This window comes from Diadema antillarum, unplaced genomic scaffold (assembly GCF_040938485.1).
Source record: "Diadema antillarum isolate AM-2024a unplaced genomic scaffold, OU_Dant_1.0 seq00000122_RagTag, whole genome shotgun sequence".
Taxonomy (NCBI): domain Eukaryota; kingdom Metazoa; phylum Echinodermata; class Echinoidea; order Diadematoida; family Diadematidae; genus Diadema; species Diadema antillarum.
In genome coordinates this window covers 1,091,844-1,119,009 of record NW_027271202.1, presented here as the reverse complement: position 1 = coordinate 1,119,009, position 27,166 = coordinate 1,091,844, and the positions used below count along the sequence as shown (strand labels likewise).

Genomic DNA, 27,166 nt, shown 5'->3' with positions numbered 1-27,166 from the left:
TATATATATGTTATATTATATAAGATTGACGCATATATACACTCCTATTAGTTTTGTTATTTTCTGCTGTCTCTGCCTCTATCATTGTCGTTATCATTTTCACTATTGTCTTGATCATCATTATTTTTTGTATACAATATCTATATCATGTTCTGTATTTTGTCCAATTTCTTTAATCCTCAGTCTTGATAAAGGGCAGGGCCCGAAAGCCCGAGAAGTAAAATAATATTGTGAGGATTCAAAAGCTACGTCAACTGCCTCTTCCTTACTCTCACCTACACACTACTAAGATGCGACGGCCCAGGGGTTTAGCAACTGAAAACACACCTTTCACACACACACACACACACACACACACACACACACACACACACTATATATATATATATATATATATATATATATATATATATATAGTGTGATATTATATAATATATAATATGATATTATATTATATCATATTATGTTGCATTATATTATATTATATTAGATATTTGCACAAATATAGAAATAAAGGAAATGGAAAGGGGAGAGAAGAAGAGAAAGATGAGATGAAAACTGATAAAATTTTCACTTTCAGACTTGCAGAGTAAGCCTAACTCATTAACTAATGGGATCATTGCACGTGGGATAAACAAAACTCAGCTTGTTTATCCAGTCCATCATTCAATCACGGAGACTTTTTAGAAGGGTCCTGAAGGGATATCATGTATAGCAGCCATTCGAACGAAGCAAAGGAAAAGAGAAATATTAACACACTGAAAATTTTGTCATATTCACGCAAACCCAGATTACCAAGTTTTACAGCGCAGAATGCAACACATTGAATGGTATCTGATCCAATGACTTTGAATGAATTGAAATGACTTTGGAAATTTACCACAGATGTGTTTATCAGGGTACGTGTGAGAAAGAACAAAATGATAATTATCAGGGGGAGGAGGGAAGAGAGAGAGAGAGAGGGGGGGGGGGGTCCAACGAATGAGCAAAACAAAAGAATCATATTGTGAATGATACAAGAGGTAAAAGAATACGAGGGCCACTAACTGTTTGTTACATAGGATCAGTCACAATACCATGACGTGTATGGCACGGTTGAGCTTCGTGAACGTAAATTCATCCAAGATGCTATCCTTGTCATACCCTCCTTCTACACGACTGAAAACAGTACATAATAGTCACATTATTCTTACCTCATTCACGTTGAATATATGGCTGTGACTTTGGAAAAAATAAAAAGCTTTATGGATCGAGATCTTTCCTTTTGTTGTTTATGTGAGAGAAGGAGAAAGGAAAGTTTGGTCATGAAGTAAGTGCAGAAAACACTTAGCGATAACAAAACATGCTTTTAAAACTCGATACCTTGTCACGTGAGTTGCAGTGCTTGAATATTGATACGAACTTCCGTCATGTTCCCAGTCGCCGAAGAGCTTTGACCGTGACCGTGTCGTCTGCAAGAGTATCCTGATACAGTAGGTTGGGGGCACGTTTATCCGAAGAGCCCAATTCCTTCATTCCCATTCCATGCTTGGGAACATTCTGACGTGCGAAAAGAGATCCCATATTTACATGATGAAGGGGAAAACTTCAATTTGTGTGATGTTGGTTGTCTTGGCAACCGGGTTGCCGGGTCGAGACGGCAAGATTACGTGCATGGATCCCAGTGGTAACCCTGTAGACTGGTGAGTTCAGATACTTTCGTTTTGTGTGACATTCTAGTATTTCATCTTAGATTTGCTGACAGTTTTATCTAAGCTTATCCTATGTACATTAAACACACAGCTTTGACAGCTGTTTATGTGACTTCGCCCATCCTCTTGACCATTGGATATCTAGCAATGGTATAGATTGATAGTAATTTACAAGGATTTCTGGTGTACTGAAAGAGAAAGATTGGGAAGGACATGGAGGAAGTAGGAGAAGGAGAGAACAGTATATTCTCAAACTACTCCTCTTTAAAACTTCAGGTTTATTGTCTACAAGCTACCTCGTGACTCAAAGAGCAGTGACCCGCTCATCAAAGAGGGCGTTGCTCACATGTACATGGATGTGAACAGCCAGTTTTTCTCGCGGTCCACGGTCTCCCTCAAAGACACTAACCAGGCTGTGGCCCGAACTCTGCAGCAAATTTACAAGAATCACCAAAGTCAGGTAAAACTTTTCTCTCATAAATACAGACTCTCCCTCGTCAAATTCAAGATACATTCAGCTCAAGCCAACAAAATTAATGTTACTTTGTTCATAATTATGCAAATGTGTATCATATTGTATACTTTCGTCGGAAATGAAATAAAATGAAATAAATGAATGTATTTTGTATTCGGTAGCATATGTGACAATTACGGATAACTAAGCAATTAAAAAACCTGAATTATAGACCTTGCAGAAATGTTCACTAACAAACAAACAAACAAACAACAAACAAACAAACAAGTAGACAAGCACTCATAATTTTGTCTTGAGCACGGACAGCAATGCAGCTAGAAAAGTTAAAACGTTTAAAGAAATCCTAAGCGATGCTCTTGTGATGGTTAAAGCCCAAGTTTTGTGAAATGATCGAGAATTTGGAAATGCATACGCAATCTCCGTTTTCACTTTCGCAGGAGACTTCTTGTATCTCAATGGATTAGACCACAGATTACCAGTCACGAGGTCCATGGTTCGAAAATTATAGCAAGTCACTTTGTCCTCATTTACCTATGTTTATAGTCCTTTGGAGGGAACTTAAAGCTGCAGGTCCTGTCCTGGTTACTTATAAGCATTAAATGATTCCTTAGCGGTCACATAAAACACAATCAATTCTAATCAATCAAAATAAGAAATCAATGTAAAGTCTAGGTAAAAATATTGTTTATGCTTTACTCTGAGGCATGTCATGTCTGTACTGCCATCATTATTTCAGATCTTGAATCGCATTCAAATGTAATTGAGAGGTGGGGCATGGCCAGGAATAACCAAACACATTTCCTTTTCCTGTCGACCCAATATGAAAGAGAAAACTTTCTGAAATACATACGTGCTAATGTGCTTTAAACAATCTCGATCCATCTCTCTCCTAAAAACGCAGTAATGGCCCATACTCATATCAATCTTGATATTTGATTCCGAAATGGACTTCGCCATATTTTAATCACTTTTTGTCACCTGAAACACATTAAAGTTCATAAAGACTACATTTAATATAACATAGCTTTTCCATGCCGTTTGATGTGCATAATCTTGGCAGCAGTGTCTGAAAGTGATCTACTTGTCTATTCCCGCTTTCCTTCATCCTATATGTTTCTATTTCACAGGATGTTGTGTATGTAATGTACAACGACGCGTTTCCTAATGGAAAGACCTACTCACGTGGGGGACAGACGAAAGGTAGGGACCAGTTTCATCTTGACATTTTCTTTCAATGTCATTCTCCGAATGAACCAGCATTTTGGAATCTCACCTTGGAATCAATACAGGCTAAAACATTCAATGCGTGAAATATTAGAATGATTATACACAAACTGATACTTAAAGGTCATAATTGGATTTTTTCAAGTGCTTGTTGACCAGTAACAATACCTTATGAATAGAAAGAATCCAACAAAACTTTCATTACTAATTCAGTTAGTTTGTCTATCTAAATGTCAACTCCAAGCATTGCACGTTATCAACTTAACAAGCTATCGGGTGTCCATCTTAAATCATATTTGGTATATGATACGACTTAGCGACCACGCCCCTCTGCTATACTTATTTTGTAGATTTGGCAAGGATGTTGTCATCTTTTAAGGTGTGCTATTTACTTTGATAGCTTTAGCAAGCAATTCTTCTTACAGGTGACCTTGCTTTCGATCAGAAATCGGGATTCTGGTTGATTCACAGCGTCCCGAAATTCCCGGATAACTCTGATCAGAGTTACGTGTGGCCATCTAACGCCGAGACATATGGCCAGTCCATGCTGTGTATCTCTATGAAGACTTCAGAGTTCGTCAAAGTTGGTAATGTGAAAGGCTTTACATACACTCATTTGACTACTTGTGCTGGTGCTGCTAATTTGGTATTTGTGAGGACTATGTACCACATAGCCGCAGTTACCACTACTGTATCTCCTCCTCTTTTTCCCCTTACAATTTGAACTTTCACTTGTGGGAAATTGAATACAACAATGCATTGAAGTCATCCTGATGGCAAATTTCTATGGTCACTTTAATGTTGAGAATGAGAGGGACATTACGTTATCTTGAACACTATAGTGGCAACTTAACAATGCTTAATGCATCGATTATTCTCAACCGATGTTTTGATGTGAGCAATTAGAAGATAGAGAAGAAGGAAAATACTGCTACCAATGTAGTATCTGAACGGTAACTTCACAGAGCAGACGAGGCATCGGAATGTTGGATATCTGCAAGTGAAGAAGACGACTTGATAAGATTAGAACTGAATTTCTTAAGGACAAGAAATCGAGAAGACGAGCTGTTACAGAAATCTGCAAATCGATTTGTTTGAGTAAAAGTCACCTTTTGATATTAAAAAGAATGTCTTCCCGTCAGTACTCTTCAGATTACTTGATATTATTCTTCTATCATTCGATAAACTTCTCCCACAGCTCACCAGCTTTTGTACAACAACCCATTGGTGTACGACGCAAACATCCCGCAGGCCTTCCGCCTGAAATTTCACGACCTCCTCTCGGTCACCGAGGGGCGCCACGTCGAAAGCGCTCCTTGGAACAGCTCGGTTGTCTTGACTTCTGCAGGTGGACAAGCCTTCATCAGTTATGCTAAGTTCGTCAAGTTCAATGAAGGTGAAACTATTTTGCAACCGAGAAGAATGATTACAATGAAAGTAGCATGATGACAACTGTGACGACAGTGACAAAACTAATGATGATGATAACTGATGGATAAGAAATTGATGAGTGGATTACCAGGTCAAAGAAGACATTTTTAGGTGGATAGATCTATCATGACTAGCGTCGTAACTAATTTAATGACGATTGATTAAGATTTATCCACATAAACAATCGATAGCCCAAAGGATAAAAATTCGTTGCAAATGATAATTGTTACCACGGAAGAGCAGACGAACAGAAGGAGTGGTAATGATATCAATGTTGATAGTGATGATGGTGATAATAGCGATTGTGACATGCATAAATCTTAAACCTCGTTACTAGCTTTACCAAGAAAGTCGACAAATTAAATCGCATCGGTTGTATATAAAGAAAACAATCAGTTCAGTTCAGTTTATTTTATTTTAGCACGAAACCTGCTTCAGCCATTGGCTGTTCTTATATACATCATCATACATTATACAATAACAAACATATCAAACAAGAAAAACAAAAATACAATACATTGATTAAAATAACAAAAAAAAATACACAAATACAAGAAAGTACAAACAAAAAACACCAAACGTTTACCCTCTCCCTTCCCCCGTCCACTGATAACATAATACTAAATATCATCATCATATATATCTTTATCCATCAAATATTTTTCATAAATTAACTCCATTTCTGTCTTATACCTAAACACTTAACTTAAATCCAGCAAATGACTTATCTTTTATATGTACAGGAAGTTGATTCCACCGTGTGATTCCCCTATTGATAAACTCCATTTCTTAAAATTTGTACGTGGTCTTTGTAATTCTAAATTCGTACATATATTTCTCAAATCATAATAAAATTCTTTGAATACAAAATATTTCATAAACTCACTAGGCAATGATTTTGAGGAAATGATCAGATCTAAAACAGTACTGATAACAATCATGGAAATGATGACAAAGGCATTGATGATTAAGTTGTCGAACCAGACGGATCAAACGAAGATGCTAATAGAAGGCTGTTACATTGCCGATGGCGTTGGTGCGACGATGCATAATTCCCAAACTCCCTCCAAAACCATAACCTGATTTGTCATCACAAATGAGATAAATTACCAGTAAACGATTATAATATGGTCGCCACAGATCTGTACTCGAACTGGGTGGCACCAGATTTGGGAGACGATATGTATGCCGAGACGTGGAGAAACACGAGGAACAAGCTGCCGTCTTTCTGCACCGGCGAGTACAAGGTGGAAAATGTTGAGCACGTCACCTTTAATGGCGTGCTGAGTTTCAATTCGACCAAGGACAGCTCTAAATGGGCAATCAGCGAGCACAAGCAGTGGACATGCATCGGTGACATTAACAGAACTGTAAGTAATCAAATTAAATGTGCGTATATTCAAGCTGTGTATACGAAAAATGATAAACAATGATGAGTTGTTACTACAACTCATGCTTTTGTTAATATGCGGTCACAGCGGGAGTTAAAAAGACAGGGGACAAAAATGACGGTAGAAATTCTAAGGATTAGAGTTTTGTGCAAAGAGATAAACGGATAATACATGGATTAAGGAAGATAGAAGTACAGTGTCTTCTGCTTCTGTTTTGTATTACTCAATTCAATTCAATACAGGTTTTTATTAAAATCATATCTAGCAGACAAAGGCTGAATTGCACATGGTCACAATCATCATTCATACAAGTAGATATTACAGTAATCTAAAACAATAATTTCAAGCTATGAAAAAACCCTCAAACAAGTCTACCTTCTTGGCAAAGATAAAAGGTAAACTAAAAGGTACCTGTAAAAATGATATAAAGTAAATATGAGATAACATACACACAGAGAAATTAGGGTTCTATTAGGGTTCTTATTTTCACCCTACGAGCAAATCTAACTAAGTGGCACCTTAAAGGGTTCGGGATGGATGTAGGGGTGCAAATCCGAACCCTAAAGGGAGCCGAGTCTTAAGGGTTCGAATTTGGAACCATTCCATAGTCTTTCCCGAAAGCTGACATGTGGGTGTTGAATGGTGTTTGCTTGAAATGCCACACTATTTTTGGATATTATCGTATATTTTTATTTGAAAATATAACTACACGTTGTTAAAGAGTAACAGTGTCATCAGTAATACTGTAATAAAAAAAATACTACTTGAATAATTAAACAATTGTTTTTTCTTCTGGCACCGGGATCAAGAATATCATTTCAATGACGTTATCATAGACTACACGTATTATGCGTGCACGCGTGGACCGTTGAGCACTTGGTCAATGGCAAAGCTAAAATCGCATGCGCACGCCACGCCGTTGGTCGCGCGGTATACGTACGTACGTGCATACTACTGACGTTCCTCGTTTGAAATGGACAGACGACCGTGAGGTTGGGATGATGAATTAATCTTTTTGATGAGCCAAACGTTGTGAGTAGATAATTGTACTGTAATTCCGTTGAAAATATTTCACAGTAATCGATGATGATATGTGTGAATTATGCTCATAGAATGCTGAGTGGTGAAAACTGATGCGAAAGAGTTGTATGGAGGTACATGTGTACTTACATGTCAGAAGTGCCATCATACATACAGTAAAGCATAGCGAATAAGTCAATGAAAGTGCACGGTAATACGGAAAGCCTCAACCAAGGTACTAACTACGACCAACAGCCCCATACGCATAGCGTAATTACGCTATGCGTATGGGGCTGCTGGACGCAGTTACCAAGGTACGTACTTAAATAGGTGACCGGATATAGTCGCATCATTTTCGTTAATGGGAATTATTACGTTTGAGCCGAGTTGAGGCTCAATTGGATATTGGTTTCTGTGAAGTTGACAGAAAGAACGATGTAGGCATGTATGATGTGCCTAATGAAGAAAAATAGTGTTCCTGGTTCATTTAGGAGAATTTAAGACATGTATGAAGATTGAAGTCAGAAAATTTAGGTTGGCCTTGACTCCTTGTTGTCTATCAATGAAAATAGAATGTGTGTTATAAATTAGCAATGCCATAGTCACAGAGCATAAGCAATGATACACGATATGTGAATTTAGATAATATCTACTGGAGAAGTTGCATGTGCTAGACATGACATAAATAAAAAAATAATAATAAATACAACAATAAGTCACACAAACAAGGTATGTAAACGGTAAATCACTTCAGAAGTACAACTACTTGTCTTGATCCCATACTTTAGCAGGTAGATATTCCAATATTGATTGTATGTTGAACTTTGTTTTATTCAATTACAGGTTGAACCTTGCTGATCCATGCTGATGCATGGTGTTAGCTTGGTCTCATACTGGGCCAAAGGGACCTGTGTTTGATTGATTATTTATCGAGTTCACTATGCATCAAGTTCAATAATGGTCTTCAGGATGAGTGATGCAGGTCAACCTCGAGAGACTGGTGAGCCATATAGGATGCCAGAGCTGGAGATGGAAGATGTTCAGGATGTCAATCCTGGTTCCTCGTTGAGTCAGTGTGGAAGCCATGCTAGTTCTTCTGAGAGTGATGGCCAGAAGGGCATACTATTTGGCAGCTGAAGCAGCTGCTATAGAAACGCATCAAAAACTAGAGCTCGAGGAGTTTCGACTTATGCAGCGTAAGATGAGATTAGCTATGAAGACCAAGCTGCAGGTTGCTGAAGCAGAGGAGCAGATATACCTTGACTACGAGAACAAAAAGTTGGGAGTCGGCTTTCCTGTGAAAGCAGAGGATGAAACCTTGCTGTACCCAACTGAATGCGCCAACCAACCAGTACACACGAGTACACCGATTTCCCTGACAAGAGAAGTAGCAAAAAAGTTATTTTTAAATTTTCTTTGACTTTTAGCAGATATAGTCCTAAAGCCAATAAGATCATCAGCATTATGTAGTATCCCTGAACCAGGTTTGATGAAAGCCCATCAATTTTTCCGTAAATACATCCGCACAGACCGGGAGACAGACAGGCAACCTGAAAACATATGCCTCCGGCACCATTCAGGGCGGAGGCATAATAATGAGACTCCTATATCATATGTCATGTATGTTTAAACCATATACAATTTGAGACGGGTCACATTGAATCCCTCCCCCCCCCCCCCATTAGAATTGCTTAACACCACGGCTCTAGAAACATCTTTCTATTTTAATCCAGAAAGTAATCACCTCCCTGTTTTTAGCCGAGGGTGAGCATGAAGCCACTCCATGAAATGAAGATTAGCATTTTTTTTTTTTGCAAAATATATGTGAAAATTTCTCATTTCATAAATAACGATAACTATTTATTCTGTCTTCTAAACTGTTGTCAGGTTATTCCCTTTCTTAGAATGCACTGGCCTTGAATATTTACAAGAATACTGTAAAGAAATATATAATAGAAAAATACAAGAGAACGAACTTGCAAATTACAAATTTAATCACAACCTAAAGAGAACTTGACTTCTATTCACTTTTATCTTTTTTTTTTTTTTGGGGGGGGGGGGGGGGGGGGGGAGGGGGGATTATGGATGAAAATATGAATCTGCTAATGGATATGAAATACTCAAATTATGCTTTCCATTATAATCATTTCATACTAGATGGGGTTAGCTTGTATTGTTCACATTTTAGATATTTCTTCACCATCGATAGCCTCAGTGCTTCAACAACACATGCACACTTTGAATTGATTATTTAAGTAGTGAACAAACAAAAAAATAAGTCGCCTGCTGTTTTATGTAGTAGACAGCCACACAATGTATGTCAATTTTGGGCTATCTCTGGCAATGCAATGTCATAAGTGGAGTAGCTTTGTGACACTTGACAAAAGCATGATTTTCTCACAAACCCTTTATGTATATAAGGATTGAAAAATAGAGTTTGTTCCAAAACCTGAGAAAACTCAACATATCATATCTACTTTTTTTTTGCATATAAAAGAACACTGGACTTCACTCTTTAAGAAGGCAGAAACTATTATCATTGCCCTTACATACGTCAATGACTTGTTGAGAAAATGTGCATGTTTTTCCTAAAAGAAAAAAATGTGAAATTCTCTTTAGGTTTTCCTTGAATTGTTCTACGCATGTGACATCATAAACTCTTCTCACTCTGCTGCGATTGCACAAATGATTTAAAGATTATTAACTTTTGAACTGAATGTCCACTTTTCACTTTTTTTACTGATGTGTTCTAATAGTATAAGCCAGTTCGGGGTACCAGTGTGAGCATGTGCTGAAAAAGGTTATTTGTACCGAGAGACAGGTTTTTTTTTTATTTCACTGAGATAAGCATCTGTAATGCTAGGATTATTCATGAATCCTTATAAATGGTGCCTGCCAGTACATCCACTTGACAGCAAGCCTGGTATTTGGCAATGTTAACACACACAAAAAGTTTGTTAACATATTCAAAACAGCACTTAATAAGATAGATGATTCCCTAAGTGTTGATTGACGAACCATACTGGTCACTTCATCTACACTGGTTAGGTTCATTCTTTGTTTGAATATGAGTTCCATAAATGGCTATGGTGGGCAAGCTGCTGCATTATGTCACTTTGAATTGAATGAAGTGCCTAACCAACTGAGAAAAATGAAAGGTCAGTTGTACCTATGTGCACATGAGCTATCTCCGGACTGGCTTATTGCTGCGCATTCACTCAATCCACATGTAGATCTATATGAAGGTGGACTTGCCCTTTGATTCTGATTATAATTTTAAGCTTTGTATAAAGTGCTGATATATTTGTGTAAGGTTTGGTGAAAATTAAGTGTTGAAATGTTTGGAAGAGTTGTGAGACTGTAACATCAACACTTGAGGTATTTCTCATGCATGATCATAAATCTCTGTAAAATATTGATGGTAATAGTAATAATGATAATAATGATGATAATAATAATAGTGATAGTAATAATAATGATGATAATAGTAATAATAATATATTTTGCTTCTGATCATTGTGCTTGTGATGGTGCCAATACCAATGCCTGCTTTATGAATGTGAAAAATCGACTGCTCTTTACAATATTTTGAATGTTGGGGCTAAACTGCATACATTGTGTAATTATATTTATGGTCTACTGAGTACAATGTGCTTCTTGTTTCCATCGCTTGAAAAAAAAAAACAATATATCAAAAAAAAATTGTTTTTAAACTTGTCTCACAAGACATATTCCTTCCTCTTTATGTCCAGTTTGCCATACCACTGATTGGTTAACCTTATTTTCCCTTTCTGAGGTAACATTTTCTGTGGAATTGTTAATGTTAATTTGATGCAATGAAAAGTGTTTTCAGATGTGCTATTCTGCCCAAGATTTATAACTGGGACATATCTTTAGCTGTGTGCATAAAAAAGTAACCAAATTTAGATGTGCATTCTTCATTTTTGATTCTTTTTTTTTCACCTTTCTTATCGTTGGTGTAATTGTATATGAAAAACAAAATGTGAAGTATACTAATTGTATAATGAGGCACATTCGCAAGCTCTCAAGCTTGGAATTGGATGGAATATGTCAGTACAAGTAGTGAGTTTCAAATATATATGACAGAACTTTGCCATACCCTTCATTGTTTTGGCAATAACTTGTGTACGAGAAATCAGAGTTGACATATCGCTGTTAATGTCTAAGAGCGTCATAAAGGTGCTTTTGATTACCTTAAGATGTACCGGTAAATTCAAGGTACATATCTATGATCCATTCTAGAAGTAGAAGGACAATGTGAAAGATGTTTGTCACATAGTTCACTATTACTCTGCACAAGCTTCAGGGATTTTTTAAATAAAAAGAGTTAGTGCTTTTTTTCAATGTGGTAACTTCCTTTAAAAGAAGAAAAAGTAATCATTTGATGGAAAGAACGAATATTTTTTTTCTTATTCAATGTACTGACCAAATTTCATACATTTTTGATTTACATTGCCCTTTTTATGACAAAATATGCATCTCGTATTAGAATTTGGAGAAATACAATGTATATTTGATGTTCACTTTAAAGTAAACCATGAAAAAGAAAATCGCTGTTAACTTGTCCCTCTTCCATGAAACATATATTAAAATGTTAATAATTTATATGTAAGTATGCACTGTATTCATCATGTTTATGTTCTATTTGTTGTTGAATTGAAGTCTCTGACTTCAGTTTTCGAAAGAATGTGGATTTAATTGACTGAGAAACTGTGTGTAAATCTATGCATGCTATTTTGCGTCATGTCTGGAGTGTTACCTTAGGTAATTGTTTGTGAAGTCAGTGAAGGCATCCAGTAGACCTTAGGTAATTGTTTGTGAAGTTAGTGAAGGCATCCAGTATATAATTATTTTGGTTTTAACGAAAAGGTTATAATTTTCACCATATGGGGTGCAGAAAGGTAACCCTATATAGAGACGTGTGCAAATGGTATTGTATCCTATATTGCGGTGACTTTATCACCCCATAGGGTGCAAAATTACAACAATAACAATATGAACCATAATGGGTGCAGGTATGAGGTGCAGAAGAGGAACCCTGTATAGAGGTCTATATTTGCACCTTTTTGGGTGTTGAATATAGGGTGCTAAATAAGAACCCCCAAAAATAGAACCCTAAATGGAGCCGCTGGTGTTACAACGATATGAACCAGAAAGGGTGCAAATTTGCACCTGAATTTTTGTTCACCCTATGGGGTGCAGAAAGGGAACCCAATGGAGGGGTGCAAATATGCACCCCAAAAAATAGAACCCTAAATGGAGCCGCTGGTGTTACAACGATATGAACCCCATTGGGTGCAGAAAGGGAACCCAATGGAGGGGTGCAAATATGCACCGTATATGGTGTTAAATATAGGGTGCTAAATAAGCACCCCCAAAAATAGAACCCTAAATGGAGCCGCTGGTGTTACAACGATATGCACCCTCTAGGGTGCAAATTAGAACCGTAATTTCTCTGTGTGTACAGTAAAGCAAATATAAGAATATGCTATCTATCTAAAATTCATGGAAAATGTAAATATAAATGGGTTTTGTTAAGATTGCGTAGGGAAAAAATAGATTGGCTGCAAAATGATACAAAAATTGAGTTATACCATCAAACTTAATTTTACTTGGTAAAAAAAAAAAACACTCAATAAATGTGTCAACCCGTTGAAGACTAGTCCCGAGTACATGGAGTATACTCGGGCAGGTATCTATGGGAAATGCCTGTTGTAGCAAAATCTGCCCGTTTAAAATAAATGATAGAGTGTATTCAAATATGAGTACATGTATATTCATAAATTTAATGACACCGAAACCCGTATTTTAAGCGTTATAAAACGCAAATACTTACATGTTCAAATATGAGTACATGTATCATACATACATATTCATAAAATTTTATGACACCAAACCCCTTATTTTAAGCTTAAAAAAGTAAATACTTACATAGCACAGATAATAATGTCATTATAGAATAAATGCAGCACAAAAGAGGCTAATAATTGGAATTTCTTCAATATGATAAAACATGACTTATAAATATCAGTTAATATCAGCATTCCTGTCGCTTGTTTCGTTGCCTGCTTTGCAAGTAATTTGTGTCTTTGTGTTTAAACAGAAAAGCCAGTATGAAAGGGGAGGTGGCACCGTATGCTTCAACATTCCCGCTGTCTGGTTCGCCTACAACACTCTGATTGCCGACTTCTCCCGCTGTCCCGCTTCTCTAAATCATTCCTGACCTGCTCTGAAGAGTACGCTAAATAGGCAGTGACGTCATAATGACGATTTGCATCATTCGGAAGGAGTGATACATTGTAGAAATCATAAGGAATAAATGGTCCATGGCGGGTTTTCACATAGCACCTATACACCGGCGATCCCATTCTGAAGCGTCATTTTTCGGGAACATTATTTTATAATCTGGTCGTTGAGCATCAGTTATTCACTTTCATTATTGTTATCCCATAAAGGAGTGGTAGATTGTGAACGGCTGCAACAGTGGCCATGGGATTGAAACATCGACGCTGTGGAATGTGACTTCATGCCTATAATGTCCTTTGTAAATCTACCCCCCCCCCCCCACAACAACAACAAAATCTTCATTGCACGAAAACAAAATTACAAGTGAAAACTATATGTACGATGCACATTTTAAGATGCGATGGAGATGTTTCGATGTCATATTACTTTTCATTATGTAGGCTCTACATTGTATTTGTGATAGATAATGTTTTATTCCTGCTATTCAAATAAACATGAGTATAATTATTTCAGTATATGCCACCGCCCTTTAAATCCTGGTTGATGATTAACCATTGCTTTGACAGTGTGAAGTGATAGATGATAAGTGTATAGAATACACACGCGGTAATAAAAGTTCATTCAATCGTTGAATTGGTGTCAGATGATAAAAGGTGCAGTTGTTAGTGTTGTATTTATCACGTTTATAAAGTAGAGAAAGAATAGTGTCATTTCGGAGTTTCGTACTTCTGTTGTGCAATATGAAATCTCTGTACAAATGCTTTATGTCGTTCACATGAGTGTGATACAATGAAGGTAAAGAATGATGAATAGTGTCTTGTAATGGAAACTTGTCTGATGTACTCATGTCGTACCTTTCGATTATCAAAAGACTTTCCAAACGTAACATTCGCCTGTACAGATCCTGATATTGGAGTACGAGGAGAATAAAAACACTAACAAACACATATTCTGTATCAGTGTATGATCAAGACTATACAGGAAGAAATACAAATAGGGGACGCTTATAGGCTCACACTGATTTGTCGAAGTCACAAAATTCAATTACTCCAGGAAGCGAACAATAATTATTGAATCTAGTAGTGTTACCCTTTTTATCTATTAGTCTAGCTAATGTGCCCCGATAAAGAAGTAGATAATGCAATAGATTTATGATTATTTTGAATGATTTAAATAATTATGTTTTCCCATATTAAAGTCATTCTGTGTCTCTTATAGCACGCATGGCGATAACAGTTGCTCTTACACATTCAGCAAAAAGAAAGAAAGAAAAAAACAACAACAAACAAACAGCCGAAGCAAATTCGAGGAAGAAATCTTGTACCGTAATGATGTACAACTGATTCTATCTTATTCTAATAGTACATTAGATTCATTTATGATTTAACATCACTCGTTGCCATATATCCCAGCAGCTAGAGATACTGAATGATGTCTGATATGACTGTGAATTGCACTGAACTGACCTTGAGTATTTTTTATTCATTCTTGGCACTCTATCTTTGGCTTATGTTAAAAGATGCTCGTTTAGCATGTTTTGGGTGCAGGTGAGACAAAATAGAAAAGAGGGAATGCACAAGAGTGGGTAACAGACAACAGATGATCAATGCAGATTACAGAAGAGATCGAGTCATGTTGTGAAGTATAATTGAAAAGAAAAGCAAACAAATGTAACGGGAACTGAGCTCTAGTTCAATTGTTCAGTTGACATATTTTTTTAATCATTTTTGAAGGTGAAAGCCATGCCTTTCCATGTTTGGTCTGTATTGTAGAATCAAGGTGGTTTGTGTGCAATTTGTGTCTATATAATATATATCGATTTCAAACTTTCGCAGTGAACGAGTTAACCACGAGCTAACCATACAATTACCATAGGGAAAACTTCTCTCTATGATTATGATCAAGTAAGTAGACTGAAACCAAGACAACATTAAAGGTTCAGAGTCTCGTCTCGCTATAGAGCATAGTGACAAGAGTTTTCTATATTTTCAACGCTCACGTATAAATGTGAAGCAACACAGGTCGATCATTGTCATCGTCTTACACCATTTCATTGCTTATTATCTGAATTATCATAACGTTTTCTTGGTCAATGCTTCAGCAGCATTATGATCGTAGCAACCATGTAGAATACTACGTTAATGTACAAGATAATGTCATCCTTCTCGAATTCATGTCCAAACTGGACATTCGGTGAAGTCAGTATATATACGAGTGAAAGGTGGAGACTCGATCGTTCGGCCATGACATCGTCAACTCCATGATCTCCGGTCGAAATCCATTTTTTTTTTAATTGTTATTATGCTAAAAATACTAACGTTCCCATGGTTCCCTTTAGCAATTCTACTCGGTCTAGTAAAGGTAATTTGAGCACTTTAAAACTGTCATCATCCTTGTCACGCGCTCTGGTGACAATGAAATAAAATCAATGGCAATGTGCCATTATCCACATCCGGGTATTTTCATTGTGACTTTGATTTATCTCCCCGAGATCAGGCGCCCTCGAAAGTGATGTTTGAGTTTTACAGGAAGCTAGCTCTTCGCAAATGCGGAAGTGATCATCGCTCCTATAAAGATTAACCGTGCCTGGGCTGTATACAGTCCTCGAAAGAAGTGATCAAACGAATGACATGGTCTGAGCATGGCTTGAACTAAAACGGACTGTGTCCTATTTTAGGACGGTCACATGTTCACACAATGACACCAGGAGGAAAGATTGGGACAAAGAAATAAAGAGAGAGAGCGGGAGAGAGAGAGAGAGAGGGAGTCGGGTTTTGACATGAAGTCACACTGTGGGTGCAATGCTGTATTATAATTATAGGCAACTATTTCCGTGTCTCACAGTCACAGAGGGAAGTCGCTTGAGGTAATGTCGTCTGCAAGAGAGATCTAAAACAGTGTTGGGCGTTCTTTTCATGCTACTGAGCATTCATAGTGTAATTATCTACTAACTGAAAGCTTAAGTCTCAATACATGATGACGAGGATTGCTGCTTGCTGCTGGGTGATGTTGGTTGTCTTGGCCGCAGGGCTGCCGGGACGAGACGGCAAGATTACGTGCTTGGATCCCAGTGGTAACCCGGTGGACTGGTGAGTCATTGGTTTTTTCATACACATACACATATATTATTTAGGCTTTATCACTAACTTGTTCATTGCATCACAATGCAGTCGTATCCACCGTATACATTACATGTGAAGTATAACCGAAGATATGCCATTACTCATTTCTTTAATTACGGTATTCCACTTTTCGTATGGAGCTCATTGTAATCAAGGAGTCTCACCTCCCTGCTGTTGATAATCCTGTCCGCAATGTGAAGACCAGTGGCAGTGCGTGGCCGCACCCATATCTCGTAATCACCCACAAGCTGATTGAGTACATGACCAGTATGCTGGGAAGTCATGGACCACTTCCGCATCTAGGGGTATTCCCCGCGCGCGATATGCACCTTCGCTTTATTGCACGCCATCGCCTGTTATATTTTACAATGTGAATGTACCATATCAGGGCTCCACACGAACTCTTTTCTCTGGTTCGGGCCACTAAAATCTTTAAATTTGACATATTGGTGGGCCGGAAAAAAATATAGTGGCCTGAAATAAAGAAGGCATACAAAGAAAGTCATTTTTCTTTCTTTATTTTGTATATGGCCTATATTGCAACTAAATTGTATACAAGTGTACTAGTACACTCAGCAAAAAAAGAAAAAAAAGAAAAAGTAAACGCTTTTTCAAATTCATATTTCTCATAGAATATTTGGCTGAAAGCTAATGCATTATATACCATATTAAAGTTAATTTAATTGGCTATCAACCTGGTAGGTCAACAAAAAGTAAACTTTACGCATGAGTGAACACCTTTGTATTTCTCTTCCAGGGCACAAAAGTGAAAATTGCAAAACTGAACAAGTTGTCATTCATGCGTATGTGCTCTCCCATGGGAACAATAAGAACAAACAACATATTTCACACAAAACGAAACATGAATTAAGTTGCAAAATTTAACCTTTGATCTCCATGATATCTTTAAAGGCCAAATGATCATTGAAGGCTACAAATAATGGAGGAAAATAAAGAATCTTATGTCAAATCTAAATTCAAATGAAATAAGAGAAGTGATAATTAACAAAATTGGTAGAAATGTGAGGGTTTTTTCCAAAATAGGAAATTGTAAATAATGTTTGGTTCTTGAATTTGTCTCATAGATTCTTAAACCACTAGATTAAGAGAAATAGATAAGGAGATTGTGCTCATTTAATCATCTGTGTGCTTATTATTCCCTATGTGATTTGAAGTTTGAATTGACAGAACATTCTTATTTTCCCCCTTTAGTATCCCACTCTGCATTTCCTAGAGGTTATAAAGAGACAAAAAGAACGAAAACTTGTTTCTGCTATTTCATTCATGTCTCTCATTGTGTTAAACTGGTCTTTTGTTGTCAATTTTATCGTGAAGAGCATTTGCAAATGAAAGAGAACATGTCATTTTTTGCAATTTTTAATTTTGTGCCTTGGAGTACAAAAACGAATGTGCTCACTCATTTAAATTAACCTGTGAGCTTAATAGCCAATTAAACTACCTTTGATGTGGTATGTAATACATTGAATTTCATCGAAATCTTCTATGAGAAATATGACCTCGGAAAAGTGTTTACTTTCTTCTTCTTTTTTATTTTTATTTTTTGCTGCATGAGTGTATTAGTAATGTAATCTAAATCTGTTTCGTCTCTTCGTCTTTCATTCCGTATCACAATTTTAAAGTGCCTGACTGTGACAAACTTCAACAAATTCCTGTAAATCTTTAGTATAATATCTTATTACCACATCACTTTCTTTATTGTTTTGAGGATTAATGTATTGGTCAATATTTCATTTTGATATTGATTTTTTTTCTTATAAGCAGCCCATCATACAGACAGGGGAGAAGAGAATAGAATAAAGCTATATAACCTCCATAATTGTTATCAGCAGATAATCCATCTTGCAACCGTGACTAAAATTCCAGAATGTTAACAAGCTTCCCTTACGCTACAGTAGTGGTTCGACAAGTAGATCTGCACTTTAGTGTAAACTCCGATTGTATTCACCCCTAAATATGCTTGAAATTGCTGAAAGTATTATTCATGACAAATCGTTGATATGATTCAGTTAAAGAAAAAATCAATAAACCTTTTCATGACTAGTTGCAAAATCGGAGTAAGACGTAAATACGTACAGCTGAACATGAAACCATTACTGCGAATTTCCGGACTCCTAGCCCAGGGGCGATTCAGCGCTTCACTAGACCCCTGCGACCGTGATTTCAACTGCTTCAAGTTTTCTCCATGTGTTGACTTCATAACGAAAAGTCGGGACAAGAATACGTGTTGTATACAATATTTCTAACATCCTTTTCTCTAAATTTGTGCAACATAGTCGATTTTATTTCAGAATATATTTGTAGGTCTGATTAAAGTCTATCATAGTTTCTCAGCAGGGATGAGAAATACGTTTACTTTTTTCATGTGATTATAAAAACTCATGGAGTAAAGCGCTCTGTCAATACGTTCCCGACACTTGCCCGACTTTTGAATATTCAACAGTGAGACTCGTTTTCTCTCAAACGTCAGGTTTATTGTCTACAAGCTACCTCGTGACTCAAAGAGCAGTGACACGCTCATCAAAGAGGGCGTTGCTCACATGTACATGGATGTGAACAGCCAGTCTTTCTCGCAGTCCACGGACTCTCTTAATGACACCAACCAGGCTGTGGCCCGAACTCTGCAGCAAATTTACAAGAATCACAAAAGTCAGGTAACACTTTTCATTCCAGACTCTCATCGTTTAAATTCAAGAATTAAATCACAGCAAATTTTGAACGTCGGGGTATACATAGAGCAGTGAATGTAATTATGTGTATACCGAAGTCCTTGGGACCGAAGTCCTTGGGACCGGCAGTTTTCTTTCGTTATATCGAAATGGCGTCAGAGCCGAAGACCAAAGTATGTAAAGAAATATAGATAACTACTTTCGGACCAGATTTTTTACTTCGTAACTATATAGTATAAACGAGAATTTCTTTATGTCTTTAGTCTTTAGTTTGTCTTTAGTTTATTATATTATGCCATTTTACATGCTTGTAGGCCTACTTTTATAGTTAGTATGTGCTAATTTCGTACAATTTCGAAATAGGAAAATCATGAAAATTAAATGAGAAGAAACGCTAATTAATAACCACAAAAAAAAATAACTTATGGTACACTATCCGGAAGCACAAATATTCACGAGAAAGTTATAGAAAGAGAAGAAATAAATCATATTGACGACTCTTTTTTATTTGTTAACCTCATAATCTAAAGTGCATGCAAGTGAAGCCTATTTTTGATTATTGACAATTAGCGTGGCAGGGTTTTTTCCCCCACTGCTGTGAATGATTTACACGTGTAGTTGTAAATCGTTGCATCTAAGCTTCAATTCCTGTTTCTTCGCCAAACTATTTCAGGGTCGGAAAATTGGCCAATTATATAGATCTTTTTCCCCTCAAACCCAAATGAAAGAGGAAGTTATTCATAAATGTGTGCTAATAAGATACTAACAAGCTCTTGCCAAAATGAAAGGGAAACAGAAACATCAATGCAAACAATTGAATGTCGTTTCACTAGCCACGGATCCATGCATAAAAACAAAACAAACAAACCTGTAACAGGTGCCGAGGAAACTATAAAAATCAGTGAAGCAATGACGTATCAATGACCCAACCAGCGGACCATGCCCATGTGTGGTAACAATGATTATATGCGAACTCAAGAGATCCCCAAATCGAGGGGGTCACAGGGATATGATTGATATAGATTGTGACCAAGTTAAAAGAAAGTCAAGACCATTGTGTAGATCTGGGCCCCATTTCATAAAAGATGTTAGGATGGCAACTCTTGCTAGAATGGCAACTTCCAATAGCAACAGCCAATCAGGAAGCTGGATTCTTGTCGTTGTCATGACAATTGACATTCTAGCAAGAGTTGCTGTCAGATCAACTTTCTATGAAACGGGGCCCTGTACTTGTTTATCTTCGTCTTTATTTCCTTACTCATCTGCGCTTTCTCTCCATTTTCTTCTCTCTCTTTCTTTTCCATAGGAAGTCGTGTACATAATGTACAACGACGAGTTTCCTAATGGAACGAAGAATTTTGATGGAGGTCACACTAAAGGTAAAAACAAAACAACAACAAAAAAAAAAAGCACTGGACAGTCGTATTTTGTGCCTGAGATTCACTTTAGATATATTATGGTGTGGAAGTGAACCAGGCAATTAAGAATCTCTCGCTCTGGAATCAATGCGTGCAGAAAAGTTCCCATTGTGGAAGAGTTGCAATGATTTAGTTTTGTACCTTATTGAATGTCACCTGGATGAATCAGAACTTACATCAATTGGTTGTAAAATAGTCACTGGTCAAAAATGATAAGGGATAGTACGCAACACATAGTGAATTTTCCGGAGAATTTGTAAGGTCAGGGCAAATGTCCTTTCCATCCATTGGGCAGAAACTCCTTGTTGCTCCAGTTTGTTTAAATAATTAAAGGGATCATAATTTTGGTAGAGATCTTACTTCAGGTTTCTAACATTTTTGGGTGAGATAATGAGAAACCTCTTTTGAAATAATAATATGAAAGAGTAGTAATTCCAAGGGGAATTCAACGCTTATTTGATGGAAAATTGGTTGTGAAATGGTATGAGATACCCCAAAACGAGCAATCCTAATAAAAGGTGGGACCCACCTTAATTACGATTGCTCAGTTTTACTTTGTTTTTGGATGTCTCAGCCATTCCAAAACCGATTTTCATCAAATAAACTTTGAATTCCTCTTTGGAATGGTATGTTCTGTACTATTTCATAAGTGGTTTCTTGGTATCTTGCAAAAAGTTGAAAGGCCAGTCCTCAGCTCCACCAATACTATACCATCCCTTTCAACTGTAGTTACGGGAAAAAAAGATTGTGAAAATCCTTCACAGGTCAGTGCAAACTATCCTTTCCGTCCTTCCCGAACTCATTATTGCTTCAGTTTGTTAAATACAATCACGAGAAAAATTTAGAAAATCACTTCTTCCTCGAATCACACCAGGTAAGAAACCATCCAGTCATGTCAATCTGCTAAACTTTACGTGTAGATTTGATAATAGACACACTTTTGTATGGTATTGCAATATTTCGTCTGTTGTCTTTGAACAATTTTACAGGTGATGTTGCTTTCGATCAGGAATCGGGATTCTGGTTGATTCACAGCGTCCCGAAATTCCCAAATAGCTCTGATCAGAGTTACGAATGGCCATCTAACGCCGAGACGTATGGCCAGTCCATGCTGTGTATCTCTATGAAGACTGCAGAGTTCGTCAAAGTTGGTAATCTGAAACTTTCTAATCATATTTCATTATCGCTGCTACACTGTACATCTTTTGATAAATGAAGTGGGATCTTTTACGTGCATGAGTTGTGACTCTCTCACACACGGAACCTCCATTTTATGTCCTATCCGAATGACAGACTGTTTTGACTATTACAATGTAGAGGGGACGGTATGATTACACACAACATTGCTCAGTCCAGACCCGGGTTCGAACCTGAGCCCTTAGGATCGTGAGGCAGACGCACTACCGACTGAACTAACTCAACGTCCTTACTGCTACCTGAACGTGAACTACTTTTTGCAATCGTGCCTCCTCCTCATTCTCCCACTAGCATTATTACAATTACAATTTGGTATACATACTATTGTACGGTATATTAGGTACTAACTTCTTTGTAACTTGGGTGACTATAACTCAGTAATCATGTATTTATTTTGAAATATTGAATTATCAAAGTTCTCCAAGGTCGAAGTGCTGTGGCATGAATAAAATAATCGCTAATTATTTTTTCCCACTAAAGTATAGCCCAAGGAGAAGTGGTAATGTGTTATCAAGGAGAGTAACATTGACAATTTACCAAAGCCAGAGAATACGTTCAACAAACTAGTCATTAAAGGCATAATCTACCATTTGCAGATGAAACAAAAACCCAACATTAGTGCTTCAAATAGTTCTGAAATGTGAGTGAGGGATAGAAACAACCAATGTAAAAATTTGAACTAGTATAAGTATTGTTAAATAAACAAAATGTAAACAATAGTTATGATAAAAATGTTTCCAGACTAACCGTCTACAGTCATGGTGTAATGAGAAAAATAGTGATATCTCTTCATATTTCAGGCTTTATTGCAAACAATCTATAACCATGGTTGGATGTTTTGTGACACACAACTGACCTACAAATATGCATCAAAAGTGATATCTTGAAATTTTTTTTTAAATCACTGCTCCCAAAGGTAAATCGAACCAATAACATCACATGTGTATGTTAATTCATTACATGGGTCATGCAAGAAACATGTCATATTCTGATTGCATGACCAAGCCTTTAATCAAAATTAATCCGCTTTTGATATAAAGAATTACACAAACAAAAAAGAAGTAAACAAGTGCAAAATGGTACAGTTCCATTTCTCTAAATACTTCGAACTTTAAGAGCATTCAACATTTTAGCGGCACTCGATGTAAGTCGTCCAGATGGATAAGGTGGGTGGGTGAAGGAGTCCAAAACTCGGTAAATCGACGGTTGCAAAGACAAGAAAATAAGTCGCATCGAGTAGGATGGGAGTAAGAGACGGGTGGGTAAGAGCGCAATGTCGACATGGTACGAACTGGAAGGCGAGATACCTCATTGTGAGAACCTGTCAAGTCGACATGATAGAACTACTAGTATAACAGACTGTTTGAGGAAAATTTCGACCCAGGGATATGTTGACCTGTAGACATAACTAGGACGATAAGATTAGGAGACAGGAACTCCACTTTCTTGTGAGGAAAAGACCAAAAAAAAAAATCTTTCTAAAATAACTTCGCCGATTTCCACCAACTCCTCTGCACTCCTTATAGCTAAAGTTAATCATTTACCATCTCTCTTTTACTCTTTGTATTACTGACAGGTCGCCAGCTTTGGTACAACAACCCATGGGTGTACGACGCCAACATTCCGCAATCTTTCCGCGCTCAATTTGACGACCTTGTATCGGTCATGGAGGGGCAGCACGTGGAAAGCGCTCCTTGGAACAATTCGGTGGATTTGACCTCTGTCAATGGACAAGGATTCACCAGCTATGCCAAGTTCATCAAGTTCAATGAAGGTGAAACAATGATTTCCATGGTGGTAATTATAATTACAAAAAAAAAGGATGACTATAATGACGCTGGCAATGATGCAGTGATAATTGTACTGACTGGCGCCACCCTGCATGCTCATCCTGCTCCTCCTGCTCCTGCTCCTGCTCCTCCTCCTCCTCCTCTTCTTCTTCTTCTTCTTCTTCTTCTTCTTCTTCTTCTTCTTCTTCTTCATCTTCTTCTTCTTCCTGTACTGTGCAGATTACTGCAGAACGTCCTGAGGGTATACTCGCACACTTGGTGGGCTCTCACACAATGACAGACATGAGACTCGAAGCGTAAAAGTGCACAAAAAGTATATACATATTTCTAAAAAAATTGTACAAGTTACAAACATTCTGTTCTGCCCTGGGTGGCTAGTTGAAGGTTTCATCTTTGATCTTTGATTTGAATATGTCAAGTGATGTCGAATTCACTACGTCTTGAGGCAGGTGGTTCCACGGGAAGATGGTGTCTGGGAAAATGTCCCTCTCAGTAGTGATCACTGTGCGGGTTCTGAGGATGACAAACCTCTTGTTGTGTCCTCTACTTTGTTTAAACAAGACATCCCAAGAAGATTGCCCTAGTAAGGTGAACAAGAAATTGATAGATATAGAATCTGATAAAGAGTTCTCTAGACACATCCAAAAGTTGTAGGCCTATTTACCTGTAACAGTTTCGACGACGGGCTGTCATCTTTCTCGAACGATGGCTAATCGGCAACTGATGATTTGGCGCCAATCAGCAAATCACTCAGGTGAGACATCCGAGTGATAGCACCATCGTAAATAAAACTTTTGGATGTTTCTAGAGAACTCTTCATCTGTGTCTATCAACCATCATTATTGAACTTATTTTCGCCAAGAAATTGATAGGTTAATCATATTAATAGATAGAATGATTAACTCAATGGCTACTGAAAATGATTTTAAAAATATATCTTTTCAATAATACAGCAGTGAAAAGAAAATAGGCTCTTAGCCCACTTGATGCAAGTAACAATAGATGGGGGAGGGAAGGAGAGTTCACGAGCAAGTCGTTGATGATGAAAACCAACGTAATGATGATGTGATGACGGCAAAATATGTTGTACACGTCTTCTGTTCAAGTATTTCTAAGCAGTGATGAAAAATTGCTTAATTCATAGAATAAGCTGGAAAAGTGAAAGAGTAAAGAGATAGGATTAAGGGCTGCAATTGTGGTAATGGACAAAACTAAAGAGAAACGGGTGGAGAAGTGGTAATGGTGACAGTGATGGTACAAGTATTGGAAGTGGTGGTAATGAGTGGTCATGATGATAAACATATTACATTTGTGATACGCGAACCAAAAATGTTAGATTTAATTTTTGGGATAGCAGAAGTTGACAGCTATTTGGACGAAAATGATAAAATTGACAACAGATATGGCTGTGATAGCAATAATGATAATCATTATCATTAATGACACGATGATTAAAACTTTGACGATGTCAACAAATCAAATGAAAAGTGACCAGAGAGTTATTTCATTTTTCCACTAATACATAAATGTTATGAACATAGGCATGGACGATCGGTAGGCCAATACTAATAGTTCGCAATGTGATCACACACTCTTTTCACCAGCCTCGGTTCACCAGCTTTTGCAGGTTTCTGTTTTCAGCATATGATAGGACCAACTCTGTTGCACAGTGTGTGTGTGTGTGTGTGTGTGTGTGTGTGTGTGTGTGTGTGTGTGTATCTAAAAAAAATAATCAAATACTAGTAAAAAGTTATATGTTTGCCATAGATCTGTACTCGCACTGGGTGGCACCTGCTTTAGGCGACGATATGTATGCCGAGACGTGGTTGAACGCGGCGAGCAAGCTGCCGTCTTTCTGCAGCGGTGTGTACAAGGTGGAAAACGTCGAGAATATCAATTTTGATGGCGTTCTCACCTTCAAGTCGACCAAGGACCATTCTAAATGGGCAATCAGCGAGCACAAGAAGTGGACTTGCATTGGTGACATTAACAGAACTGTAAGTAATCACATGATCCCATGTTTGTGTGTTTTGGAGTGTGTTTGCAACACAATTTAGAACACAATTTAAGTAGACTCGTACTACAACTCTTGTCTTTGTCTGCACAACCATTTGATAACAAAGAACCAGGTATATGAATGCAGAAAATATGATATCAGAATGGTTAGAAGGTGAAAAGGAGACAAACAATTAAGTGTGCATAAATCAAAAGTGTGAGTGGCAACAAATAAAGAGCTGAAAAAAGCTGAAATCACAAAAGCTCCAAAATTTTTGTAGAGAGGAAGTGCACAAAAAACTGAAAATCAATTTCACTGTAGTTGAAAATCAAAATACTGTACATAAAAAAAAAACTTAAGTCAGCTTTAAAGCTGAATTTCTCAGACCCCTGATAAAAAGGAAGAGTCAAACAGCATGTGTCTTCCTTACCGTCTAGCTTTATACATGAATCAACATTATTTGCAGTTAACCGTTTCGTTGCTTATCGCGTTTACTTCTTTGTTTTAAACAGAAGAGCCAGTATGAAAGGGGAGGTGGAACCGTGTGCTTAAACATTCCTGCTGTCTGGACCGCCTTCCACACACTGATCACCAAATACTCACAGTGTCCCGCTCCCTAATACCTGAAATACTATACGACCTCCTGTGAAGGACAATGAAGTACACGACGAGACTCCGTGATGATATTTTTTATCATTCCCAATGGGAGAAATGAAATGCACGTGTAGGCCTACATATAAATCATATAAAAATCCGAGCAAAACTGGATGAATAACAAGAAAGTTCAGCTCAGTGCGCTTAGAATATAGCTTGTAGGTAAATTTCTAGGAACTCGTCACATCCGGAAGACACAGATAATGCTCATAGAGCTTACTTAAAAATGTCAACACCCATAAACACAACATCTCCTGGTTTCATATGCAATTATACTCCATATTCAAGTTCATTTTAGAATGTAAATTCAACAAGGACGAAATAAGATTCAGCAACATTGGATGTGAAATAAGAAAAGTCACCTGGTTGCATGTCTTTATGAAACAATATTAGTCCCAACCAAATACATGTACGTGTATGTAGATTAGACAAATTGATGTCACTACCTGTAAGCCTCCAACTGATATGCACACAAATTGTCAAGGAAATATTTCTGATTTTGAAATTAAATGAAAGAGAAAAACATAATTTGCATCGACTGTTATCATAACAGTGCATATATGTGTCATAATATGCAATTATGAATGTTATATAAAAAAATCACAAAGTTGTATTTTAAGTACATACATGTAGTGCATCACTGGGCAAACAAGTGTACCTTATCAAATGTTGTGTTCTTGAATTTTCCTTCATTGGTAGCTGAAGTGTGTGTCACAGATCTATTGAGTTGCTGCAATAAAAGTGCACACAGTGAAATATAGTGTGACTGCATAGAACATTGTCATAGGAAGAAATGATGTGAT

The 27,166-nt window shown here is 37.2% G+C and overlaps 2 protein-coding genes across 2 annotated transcripts; both read left to right on the top strand.

The window, feature by feature from the left end:
- The first annotated feature begins 1,556 nt into the window (after nucleotides 1–1,556).
- LOC139727193 (plancitoxin-1-like) lies at nucleotides 1,557–13,476 on the top strand. The gene is made up of 7 exons (XM_071638152.1): nucleotides 1,557–1,682; nucleotides 1,968–2,151; nucleotides 3,294–3,366; nucleotides 3,816–3,977; nucleotides 4,589–4,786; nucleotides 5,962–6,191; nucleotides 13,357–13,476. The coding sequence occupies exons 1-7, from the start codon at nucleotides 1,570–1,572 to the stop codon at nucleotides 13,474–13,476; spliced, it is 1,080 nt and encodes a 359-aa protein (XP_071494253.1). The 5' UTR covers nucleotides 1,557–1,569.
- A 2,989-nt stretch (nucleotides 13,477–16,465) lies between these two features.
- LOC139727212 (plancitoxin-1-like) lies at nucleotides 16,466–26,919 on the top strand. Its single transcript, XM_071638168.1, has 7 exons — nucleotides 16,466–16,588; nucleotides 19,110–19,293; nucleotides 20,615–20,687; nucleotides 21,716–21,877; nucleotides 23,500–23,697; nucleotides 25,481–25,710; nucleotides 26,222–26,919. Exons 1-7 carry the CDS (start codon nucleotides 16,473–16,475, stop codon nucleotides 26,327–26,329), a joined length of 1,071 nt encoding a protein of 356 aa, XP_071494269.1. The 5' UTR covers nucleotides 16,466–16,472; the 3' UTR covers nucleotides 26,330–26,919.
- Nucleotides 26,920–27,166: the final 247 nt, after the last annotated feature.